We start from the raw sequence: 12,156 nt of genomic DNA on the forward strand, positions 1-12,156 counted from the left end.
CCGACAGATGAATGGGTAAAGAAGATTTTGTACACACACACACACACACACACACACACACACACACACACACACACACACACACTGGAATATTACTCAGCCATAAAAAAGAACTTTAAGCACTATTTACAATAGCCAAGATATGGAGGCAACCTAAGCATCCACTGACAGATGAATGGGTAAAGAAGATGTGGTACACACACACACACACACACACACACACACACACACACACACACACAATTGGCAGGCGGACGCGCAACCACTGCGCCACCAGGGAAGCCCCAAGAAATAGAAGTTTTAAGCACTATTTACAATAGCCAAGACATGGAAGCAACCTATGCATCCACTGACAGATGAATGGGTAAAGAAGATGTGGTATGTACACACACACACACACACACACACACACACACACACACACACACAGAGGAATACTATTCAGTCATAAAAAAGAAGGAAATAATGTCATGTGTAGCAACATGGATGGACCTAGAGATTATCATACTAAGTGAAGTAAGCCAGAAAGAGAAAGACAAATATCACTTACATGTGGAATCTAAAAAAAAATGATACAAATGAACTTATTTACAAACTAGAAACAGACTCACAGACTTAGAAAACAAACTTATGGTTACCAAAGGGGAAGGGGTGGGGGTGGGTGATAAATTAGGAGCTTGGGATTAACAGATACACACCAGTTTACATAAAATAGATAAACAACAAGGTCCTACAGTATAGTACATGGAACTGTATTCAGTATCTTGTAACAACCTATAAAGGAAAAGAATCTGAAAAAGAATATATATATGTATAACTGAATCACTTTGCTGTACACCAGAAATTAATATAACATTGTAAATCAATAATACTTCCATTTTTAAAAAAGAAAGCTTTTAAAAAGTTAAAGGAAAAGCATATAAAAACTTTTTAACATGTTTAGGGACTTCCCTGGTGGCGCAGTGGTTGGGACTCTGCTCCCAATGCGAGGGGCCCAGGTTTGGTCCCTCATTGGGGGGCTGGGTGCCGCATGCATGCTGCAGCTGGGAGTTCGCATGCCGCAACTAGGGAGCCTGCCAGCTGCAACTGGGGAGCCCACGAGCCACAGCTGGGGAGCCTGCCTGCCGCAACTGGGACCCGGCGCAACCAGATGAATAATAAAATAAGTAAAAAATTTTAAAAATATATAGGATTCTCATTTTTTTAAAAAACTGTTTAACATGTATAAAAATGTTTACAGCAGCTTTACTCAAATAGCCTAAGTGTGGAAACAATACAAATGTCCATTAATAGGAAAATAGATAAATTGTGGTACAGCCATATGATGGAATATTACTCAGCAATAAAAAATATTTACTTTTGATGCACACAACACAGATAAATTTCATTAAGTATTTTTAAAATAAATTTATTTATTTATTTATTTATTTATTGGCTGCATTGGGTCTTTGTTGCTGCGTGCGGGCTTTCTCTAGTTGCAAGGAGCAGGAGCTACTCTTTGTTGCAGCGTGCAGGCTTCTCATTGCGGTGGCTTCTCTTTGCTGTGGAGCATGGACTCTAGGCACTCGGGCTTCAGTAGTTGTGGCTCAAAGGCTCTAGAGCGCAGGTTCAGTAGTTGTGGCACTCAGGCTTAGCTGCTCTGCGGCATGTGGGATCTTCCGGGACCAGGGCTCAAACCTGTGTCCCCTGCATTGGCAGGCAGATTCTTAACCACTGTGCCACCAGGGAAGTACCTCATTAAGTATTAGAGTTTAAGAAGCTAGACACAAAACATTATATATTATATTTTTCCATTTTTATGAAATTCAAAAACAGGCAAAACTAATCTATGGTGATACGAGTCCAAATAATAGTTACCTTGTGGGAAAGGGGGCAGGTATTGACAGAAAAGGGGCATGAAGGAAACTTCTATAGTGATAGAAATGTTCTGTGTATCTTTATCTAGGTGGTGGTTACAGGGTTGTGTGTCTCTATATGTATAAATAGAGACACACACACATATATGTATGTTCATCATGTGTTTCCTAAAGATTAATACTCCTTAAGTACTTTGCTATATATATTTTATACTTGAATAAAGGTTAAAACTACTTTTTAAAAATGCCTATGTCTTATATTTTTGTCTATACTATCTATAATTTAGGACTGTAAGTTTTTAGTGGGTTTTTGCTAAAATTTTTGCAGTGTTCTCAGTACATCGTCCTATTAGGAAATTTGGAAAATTGTATTGGCTAACCATTACTGATTTGAAGTAAATCAATAAAGTTAGATTTAGAATAGGAAATAAAGTAACCTATTCTAACTTGCTATTTAGTGATGCATAAATCTACCTTTTGATATTGTAAGAAGTGGTCATCTGGCTTCTACTTAAATATCATCTATGAAAAGAAGTTGTTTCATTTACTGAGCACCTTTTAAGTGCCAGGCACTCTATTAGGTCATAAAGATGAGAAAAATATATTCAACTCTGGCCCTAAAGAATCCCTCATTTTACCAGATAAATATTAAAATAAAGTGTTGAACAATGTGAGAGCACAGAAATAAAATAACTAACTTGTTTTAGTTTCTCTTAAACTGACCTGAACTTTGTTTCCCTATAATAGTCATTCACTAGAGCTTCCTCATTCATTCAAAAAATGTATGCTTTAAGAACCTATCATAGGGGCTTCCCTGGTGGCGCAGTGGTTAAGAATCCGCCTGCCAATGCAGGGGACACGGGTTTGAGCCCTGGTGCAGGAAGATCCCACATGCCGCGGAGCTACCAAGCCTGTGCGCCACAACTACTGAGCCTGCGCTCCAGAACCCACAAGCCACTGCTGAGCCCACGCGCCACAACTACTGAAGCCTGTGCTCCTAGAGCCCATGCTCCGCAACAAGAGAAGCCACTGCAATGAGAAGCCTGCGCACTGCAATGAAGAGCAGCCCCCGCTCGCCGCAACTACAGAAAGCCCACGCACAGCAACGAAGACCCAACACAGCCCAAAAAATAAATAAATAAAAATAAATTTAAAAAAAAAAGAACCTATCATATAATTTAAGAGATGTAAACGAAATTTTGTAGAAAGAAAAAGGTCATCACTGTATAAACACTATAGTTACAATTGATTCAGGTAAGATTGTCAAAGGACAGTAAAATCAGGGGACTTCCCCGGTGGTCCAGTGGTAAAGAATCTGCCTTACAACGCATGGGACACGGGTTTGATCCCTGGTCAGAGAATTAAGATCCCACATGCCGCGCGCGGGGCAACTAAGCCTGCGCACCACAACTACTGATCTCATGCGCCTCAACTAGAGGGCCTGTGTGCCGCAAACTGCAGAGACCACATGCCCTGGAGCCCACACGCCACAACTAGAGAGAAGCCCGTGCACCACAGGGAAGAGCGCAGGTGCCGCAATGAAAGATCCTGCATGCCTCAACGAAGACCCCACGTGTTGCAACTAAGACCCGAAGCAGTCAAAAATAAATAATAAATAAATCTTTTAAAAGTGTATGTGTGTGTGTGTGTGTGTATATATATATATATATATATATATATATATATAAAGGACAGTAAAATCATTGACTATAAGATTGTAGGGGAACAGGACACCCAGAGTCTCAAAGTATCACCCCTCACTTTACTTTTTAATTGCAAAGAGGAAAAGCTACTTTTGCAGTGGAGAAACACAGGAGACATCAATTTAACCAATTATCAAACTGATACTTCTTGATGTGTTCCACTCAAAAATGACCATCAATTATGGTAGTATTATTCTTGCCAAAAATATTTAATCTGAAACTAATCATGAGGAAAAAAACAGAAAACACAAATTAAGGACTTTATGCCAAACATGGCCTAAATGCTTCAAAAATGTTAATGATGTGAAAGACAAAAAAAAAGTGGGAGAACTGTTCGAAATTAAAGAAAATCAAAGAAACATGAGAACTCAATGCAATTGTGATCCTTGATGGTATCCTAATTTTTTAAAAAAGACTTTAATAAAAAAATTTATATATATACACACACACACAGATGTGTATAAATGAAAGAATAAAGAACATCATGGGACAATTGGGGAAATCTGAATATGGACTATATATTTGATAATACATAGAATTATATGTTAAATTTCTTTCTCATATAATTATATTGTACTTACGTAAGAAAATCACTTGTTCTTAGGAAACATAAGCTGAAGTATTAAGTGATAAAGTGCAACTAATCCTCAAATGGTTCCTCAAAAAACAAAGTGTGTGTGTGTGTGTGTGTGTGTGTGTGTGTATAGGGGTAAAGTAAATGTGGCAAAATGGCAACAATTGGTGAATATGGATAAAGAGTATATGGGGGTTCACTGTACTATTCTTGCAACTCTTCTGTGGATTTGAAATTTTTCCACATAAACAATTGGAGAAAAAAAGAAATTTTCTTGACAAAGTCATTGTATAGATTCAAAGAAGAATAAGTCATACAGTTCTGGCTGTTGTCCTCTGCGGCCACAGAAAAATCCCCCAAAACAGACTTAGACATATTTAAAGACAGTGACATGGTTTAATGTACCTTCACCAAACAGGAAATTTACCTCTGTATGTCAATAAATCTAATCTTAATAACACACAATTTCAATTATAACCAAATCCACAAATTATGTAAATTTCTAGAAAAATATTACTGAACATAAATGTAAATAAACAGCAACCATGAAAACTTCAAAAGTAAAAACTTTATCCAAACTCTGATCCTCTTATTTTATTAAAAAAAACAAAACAAAACCAGACACACATACTTAGTTGGAACTAATCACCTTATTATAATCTTGACCACCATATTCAACGGGGCAAACAGCAATAAGAAAGGGACCCACTGTATAAACGATCCTACATGTATACTTTCCAATTATGGTCCTAGGTGGCTCTATTCTTTCACAGACTCAAAAAAATGTAGCTAGTATTTGACCCTTCTGAAAATTAGCCCCCAAACTGTGACCAGTGTATCCTATAGAGACAAAGTAAATGTGACAGCACAGTATGAGCTAGTTTCCTTAGGTAAATTATATGAGTCTTCCATCCATTAAGTCAGTGGTTTATTTTTAAGCTTTAGAATCCTTTTTAAAAGTCTTACTTGGAAACACAACAGGCAGACCAGAAAAAAGTAGAGATGCTCGGGTTGAAGACAAAGGAATAGAAGGATTCCTCAGCCACCTTCATATTTCCTGGCCCTTCCTCACCACGGCAACTCCCTGGCAGCTACCATAGAACCTGGGGAATATGCTTTGAAAACCAAGGTATCAAGGGACCAGGATTCGCTCTAGCACAGCCTCTAGCTACACTAGTAGACTGAGCTCACCTGAGAACAACCTTTATAAGAATCTTTCTCCTGAAAAAACTTCCAAATATAGAACAAACAAGAACAACTGGTTTTGCCACATTTATTTTACCCCTAGACACACACACAAGCATGCACACACACAAACACACACATGCGCTAAACTGTATCTGAAGTCTACAGGGTTCCACAGAAAGGTCACTCAACTTAGAAAAAGACAAGACAGAGGCAGAACAGTGCTGAGTAAAGTAAGTACTCAATTTTAGTTGCTGTTTTGTTTTCTTACCTCTGCTGATAGGGGACTGGTAGTTACTGGCTTGACTGGGTCATGTGACACAGCCAGGGTTCCTGCAGAGGAAGTTCCATTCATGGTTAATTTGGCTGCATCAGCAACTTCTCCATTAGGCAAGATCCCATCAGCAAACCAAACTCGCCTCTGCTCTCTGGGCTGAGCCACTTGAGGAGCCAGAAAAATAAAACAGGTGACACTGTGACACTGATAGGGTTTCTAACATCAAGAAGAGAAGGTCACCAATCTCAGATGTACAAAGAAATCACTATTTAGCATTTTATACTTCTAAATATAATTGTAACTGTGTAAAAGTGGTTATAAATTAATAAAAATACACATTTAAATATACTCCTTACTTCTGTAATTTATATGTAAAGATTTAAAACACTTTGCTTTAAAGTATTAAATATGCCTATGATTATGTCACATACTCTGTCCCATATCACTAACAGAGAAACTAGGGAAGGTGTCTGAAGTGCCTAGGAAATAAACTAATAGCCCGGAAAAAATATCTAGAAATAGACATCCACAGCTCCTAAAAGTATGAGGTTTCTGTAGGAATAAAATATCTGGAAAAGTAATACGGTATTTTTAAAAGGCAAAAGACGCCCTGAAGAATGTTGAAGAATTATTAATTAATAAAAGAAGAGTTGGCACAGATACGTAAGAATTGGGAAGCAAACTGACCAGATCTTTGGCTAAAGTGTAACTGAAGAAGAAAAAGACTGATCTGGCAGTGCAGACAGTGAAATGCAGTAGTCTGCATTTTAGTAAAAGGATGGGGAAAAGCTGGAAAACTGAGTCTGACGAAATGATCTCTTTAAATCCAGTTCTGAAAATCAATTCAAAAGGCCAAAACAAAGACAGACCAAGGAAGAACAACAAAAACAACAAATGAAGTAAAGAGAATAAAGATTTTAAGAACGAAAGCCTGAGCTCAGAAGAGTATGATAATGTCAATGGAAGTTTTTGATCTTCAAAAGGGGAGGAGGGCTATTTAACAAGCGGAAGGGAATACTGCTAGACAAAAAGATATAAAATTAATGAAAGAAGACAGAGTTTAATTATCAGGGGAGACTTCTTGACAGATCATTTTAAGGAAATATTTGTTATTTTTACTATTGATAATCCCCTGAACTTACAAAGTGCCTTTCATCTGACAATATCATAATCATAAAGATATAATAAACTAAAATAAGTTGAGCCTATGATTTTCTACCTATCATATGATATAATCAGAATTAAAGTTCTGGATTTTATAAATGTCTGTATACCTAACACAGTATTTTCATATTTTTACAGGGATAGATTAAAAATGAAAAGAGAAAATGGCAATATATATTCCAAAAGGCAATACTAGAATGGGCTGGTCAGAAAAAAGAATTCTTATTTTTCATCACTTACTAAATTCCTGCAAAGAACACTAAGGTAGGCATGAGGCTAGGATTTTGCAGGCTGATTTCAAATTCTGCAACTCTTTTCAAGTAAAAGCAAAGTAATTACTCCATTCTTAAGTTGGAGAGGGTACTGGCATATTTTTAGAGGTGCCTCCAAAATATCAGGCAACACAATATTCTTCTTTACTTGCCCAGAAATAGTCTCAACACATTTCTCACCTTGTTCTTCTACTTTAATAACCACCCAAAGGGACTTATCTGCAGTGTGTTAAAGACTTGTGATGTAAAATCACATCAGCACCTTTTCAGAGGAACTTGGTGAGGAAAAAGAGAGAGAATAGCACATGATCCCCTACCTTCTGCTCCAGGGTGCTTTAAAACTCCCACAGGTACCATCACAGTGGGAGGTGGAGAGCTCAGTGCTCCTGAGGCCTGAGCTTGCTGCAAGGGAGGGATAGTAGAACAGTATTCAGCAGGATTGTTAGGGTTAGGGCTCTGGCTTGAGGCACTCATCATGTTCTCCCAGGCTTGAGCTAAAGCAAATACAGACACAATCAATGTGAATGGATTGCACAATATGGACATCAAGACCTCCACAATACTGGATAAATAATGTAGTTCCTCCTAATTAACACTCATAGTATGTCTCTCTTCCAGTTAGTGAAGGTATTAAGGAGATAGGTGATTTTATTCAATAAAGGAGACCATGTAGTTAAGTAAGCTATTTGGAAGCAACAAATAAGAATTACATGAGGGCTTCCCTGGTGGCACAGTGGTTGAGAATCCGCCTGCCGATGCAGGGAACACGGGTTCGTGCCCCGGTCCGGGAAGATCCCACATGCCGCGGAGTGGCTGGGCCCGTGAGCCATGGCCGCTGAGCCTGCGCGTCCGGAGCCTGTGCTCCGCAATGGGAGAGGCCACAGCAGTGAGAGGCCCGCGTACCACAAAAAAAAAAAAAAAAAAAAAAAAAAAAAGAACTACATGATACTTCTGATATAGACTGATAGCGGATCAGTCTGAGGTTAATGACTAGGCCCCTGGCTTCTTTAAAGGGGACCATATATTCCCTTAAGAGGGAGTAAAACAACATTAAACTTATTAAGGACTTGCAACTGGGATAGCATTTAGACATTTCTTGGTGGGTAGGGCAGGTTTAATATTCAATGCATTTTATAAAATTCTATCAAAAATCAAAATCAGGGGCTAAAATAGCATAACTCCACTATATGATATCTTTTGTTTCATTTCTAGATTTTTAGGCTCTTCTTAGTTGAGGTAATATCTCATTTTAAAAATTCTGAAGCCTAAAGCTCAGGAGAACACATCTCAACATTTTCGTGAATTTTGCTTTTGTGCAATCATTACCCTGTGTAAAAGTATCCAGCAAAAACAACCATTTCACATCTTTGGTGTGTCTCAAAAGCACAGGACCCATTTGAACATGAAAATGTGCCAATATCACATAAGTGCCATCATCCAATATGAATGATCACAAATGTGTTAAGGTTCTGTATACTCTATAATTTTACTAACTAAATACTGACATATCAACTACTGTTTTTAAAGTAAACAGGATGAAAGATACTACAGAAATGAAAGATATAAATTTTATCTTCTGGGTTCAGGTAATATCACATGCCCAGGAATAGAAACCACCCAATTTTTGGAGCATCTTTTTAAAAATCTCATTCTACATCAAAGAATGATCCATAAGATTTTGAATACTTATTGCCTCCAAACTGCAGGACAAAGCTAGAAACAACAGCTATGTTCCTTTGAAAGCACTAGCAGGAAGAGGGAAGGAAGAGAAAAGGAGAAAGGGGAAAAGGGATAGGGAACACTGAAAAGCATCAAATTAAATATTCAGTAAAAGACCAGGCTAAGCCATGCGAGAGGAAAGACGTTGGAAAAACCACAAAAAGTAGATTATTTTAGGATCCCCTGTTAAGAGCATCCTTGGCTTAATAAAAAGTAAGTATTCCATATGAATCCTCTGCCATTTCCTTCATCTTTAGCTATGTCAAGTTAAAAAAAAAAAAAAGCCATCAAGTTGGAAGACCTCAACAAATAAAAGAGGTATCAGGTACTGAAATTAAGCAGCATGCTCTTATCTGTGGATAAATATCCAAAAATGAAATCATCACCGAGTGAAATAACCACCATCTGAAAAATGAACCTTAAGAGTAAAGAGAATGAATTCATATTTGATCAAAATTATAAGAATTCAGAAATGGGAGGAAATTGGGTGGACCATAGGAAATTAGAACAGATCAGATTAAATGACATGCAATAGATTAATAAGGAAGCAACAGGAAAACATCACTATGAGCAATGCAGACACACAGAGCAGGAGGGGCCTTGAGCAGATATGTTTCAGCCTCCAGGAGACACATTATCCTGGCACAAGCAGCAGTGGTGTCTAAGTTCAACATTTTACGTCTATTAGTAACTGTTCTGGCAACTGTACAAAGATGCACTCAAAGAGAAAATACTATACAGCCTGATCAATTTTATTGTATCTCTTTACAAGAATACTCTGGGGGGTTTTTTGTTTGTTTTGGGAGTTTTGTTTTAACTAAAATGCCCTTGGATTTATTTCCAGTCCCGCAAAAGGTGAACACTGGATAAGCTATATTTACCTTCTCCTGGCCATATTCTTTTACCACATAAGTAAATTAAAAACTTACTCTTATGACAAATCTAAGTAGTATTAAGATGATAACTGACAGAAAAATGCAATTTTCTGTTTGATTCGAGATGCTAAAATATTTATTTTTAACAAGATGAGTGAACCAAAGTGTCAATAAGAATGTGTTCTAAATTAAGATATTCCCTAGAAAGAGAAAGCTTCCCTTAAAAGGAAAACCTCAGCCCAATTTTAATATTTCATCATCTCAGTGGTCAACAGCCCCCTCCCCACTCCCAGTCCAGTCATTTCACAGGAACATTAACAGCCACAGAGCACCAGATTTCCACAAGAATTTCCTTTTTTCCTGCAAAACTTACCTGACTTTAGCATTTATTCATTAAATTAGGCACAGGAATTCTGAAATGCTAAAGTATTTTTAAATTTTTCAGGTAAAGTTATGACATTTGAGAAGGTGAGCAACTTGTAGAGCAAGGAAGGAAAAAACAGTAGTCTCTTCATTGGAATTCTCTTGTTCTGTCTCAATAACTGTGAATTGAACCTGTTTTAATACTTACCATTCATTAGCACTGAATGGCAGATTACACATACTCTAGCTTCCTTTCTATCCATGTATAACAGTTTACATTTCAAGCTACAGCAGGAAGCACAGAAAACCTGCAGGAAAAAGAATATACTAAATTTACTTAGGATCACAGTATAAAGGAAGTAAACCAATACTGACCAACACTGAGTGACAGGGAACCGTACTAATACAACACTAAAAACTTCAAAGGAAAATGCAATTGAGGAAGCTGGGTGCAAGACCCAATTCAAAAGCAAGAAAGAGATTAACATGTCTGTCAAAAATAAGGAAAGTGAAATTGCTGGCTGAGAACAAAAATCTTAGCCAAGATTACACACCAAATACATAGCAGGGGAAAAAAATCTAAGCTGCCCTTAGGCAAAATTCCTGTACACAATATCACATAACATGGGCGTTTAGAATAGTAACATCTGCTATTTCTGTTTGAAGAGGCAATATAGCAGGTGAAATAAACAAAGACTGGGAATTCTGGGCTTTAACTTCTGTTTTTTTTTAACCGTCCTTATGTGCAGAATAATAATACCATCTGCTTTCACTGGTTTGCTACGAAGGCCAGGAAAGATCAAAATACACGACTCAATCATAAAAATATGCACAGCCCCAGCTACAGGGAATCAGAGCAGACAACCAAAAATTGGCCATGCCGATTTCCAGCACCTTATTTCCACTTTCCAGGGTCAGTTCCCGACAATCTTACTTCCTTCTCCCTTCCACACCAGGCAACAAGGATCTCCTCAGCTCCCTGTTAAAATTTATTTTCTTGAGAACTCATTAGTCCCGTATCACAGAGAGCTCCATACAGGCAGAAAGGTGTTCCCAGTAGTGTAAATTTTACTAATCCAGCTTTTATGGACAGTAAGTATCCTATATCTTACAAAGATGAAACAAGAGATGAGGTCCTATTAAAGACAAAGTGAGAGCAATCATCTCTTCTTCTACTAGATGTAGTTAATATACCTAGCTAACATGACTACCAATTTACATTTTTCAGAGGCTTCATATTTTCAAAGTAACTCTGTGATACAGGGAGAAAAGGGGATATATTATCCTTATTTTCTATCAGAGGAAACTAAATTTGGATGGTTAAAAGACTTGCTCAGGGCTTCCCTGGTGGCGCGGTGGTTGAGAGTCCACCTGCCGATGCAGGGGACACGGGTTCGTGCCCCGGTCCGGGAAGATCCCACATGCCGCGGAGCGGCTGGGCCCGTGAGCCATGGCCACTGAGCCTGCGCATCCGGAGCCTGTGCTCCACGATAGGAGAGGCCACAACAGTGAGAGGCCCGCGTACCACAAAAAAAAAAAAAAACGTGAGCCATGGCCACTGAGCCTGCGCATCCGGAGCCTGTGCTCTGCAACGGGAGAGGCCACAACAGTGACAGGCCCGCGTACCGCAAAAAAAAAAAAAAAAAAAAGACTTGCTCAAGTTCACAGCAAACTGTATGAATACTAGGCACCTTACATACATGTATTATCTCATTCAACCTCATAAATTCTATGAAGGCATTCATTTATAATTAACAGAGTTAAATAAACAAATGTGAAGTAAAACTGCTCTTTCATACAGCTAGTAAGTTACATAAAAAGTCTCCAAAGGCTCTGTTCTTAACCACTATGTAATAGTGTCTCATACTATTCATGTATCATTTTGAGACTTTGACTTTTCCTCCTCCATCACTATGACCACATCCAGTCAGTCACTAAGTCCTGTTGTTCTCTCTCTTAAATGGTTCTCCCCAAATCCCACCTTTTCCTCTCCACCCTACGCTGCTGCCTTTATTCAAGGCTTTATTATACGAGACCTAGGAGATCATCAAAATCTATTATCTGTCCTCCTAACCTTCAGATATGTCTTTCCAATTCATCTTTCACACAAATACCAAATGATAGAACTTCCTAAAAATTAAATTGAATTGTTAATCTTGAAATCCTTC

General features: G+C 38.1%; 1 protein-coding gene across 1 annotated transcript in view; it reads right to left on the minus strand.

Moving 5' to 3' along the window:
- ZFYVE9 (zinc finger FYVE-type containing 9) overlaps positions 1-12,156 on the minus strand; it is a 184,506-nt gene that overhangs the window by 70,796 nt on the left and 101,554 nt on the right. Inside the window, 2 exon segments of the mRNA XM_028489397.2 lie at positions 5,590-5,759; positions 10,197-10,296. Of these exon segments, the coding sequence (XP_028345198.1) occupies positions 5,590-5,759; positions 10,197-10,296 (270 nt within the window).

Source organism: Physeter macrocephalus, chromosome 4 (genome assembly GCF_002837175.3).
Source record: "Physeter macrocephalus isolate SW-GA chromosome 4, ASM283717v5, whole genome shotgun sequence".
Taxonomy (NCBI): Eukaryota; Metazoa; Chordata; class Mammalia; order Artiodactyla; family Physeteridae; genus Physeter; species Physeter macrocephalus.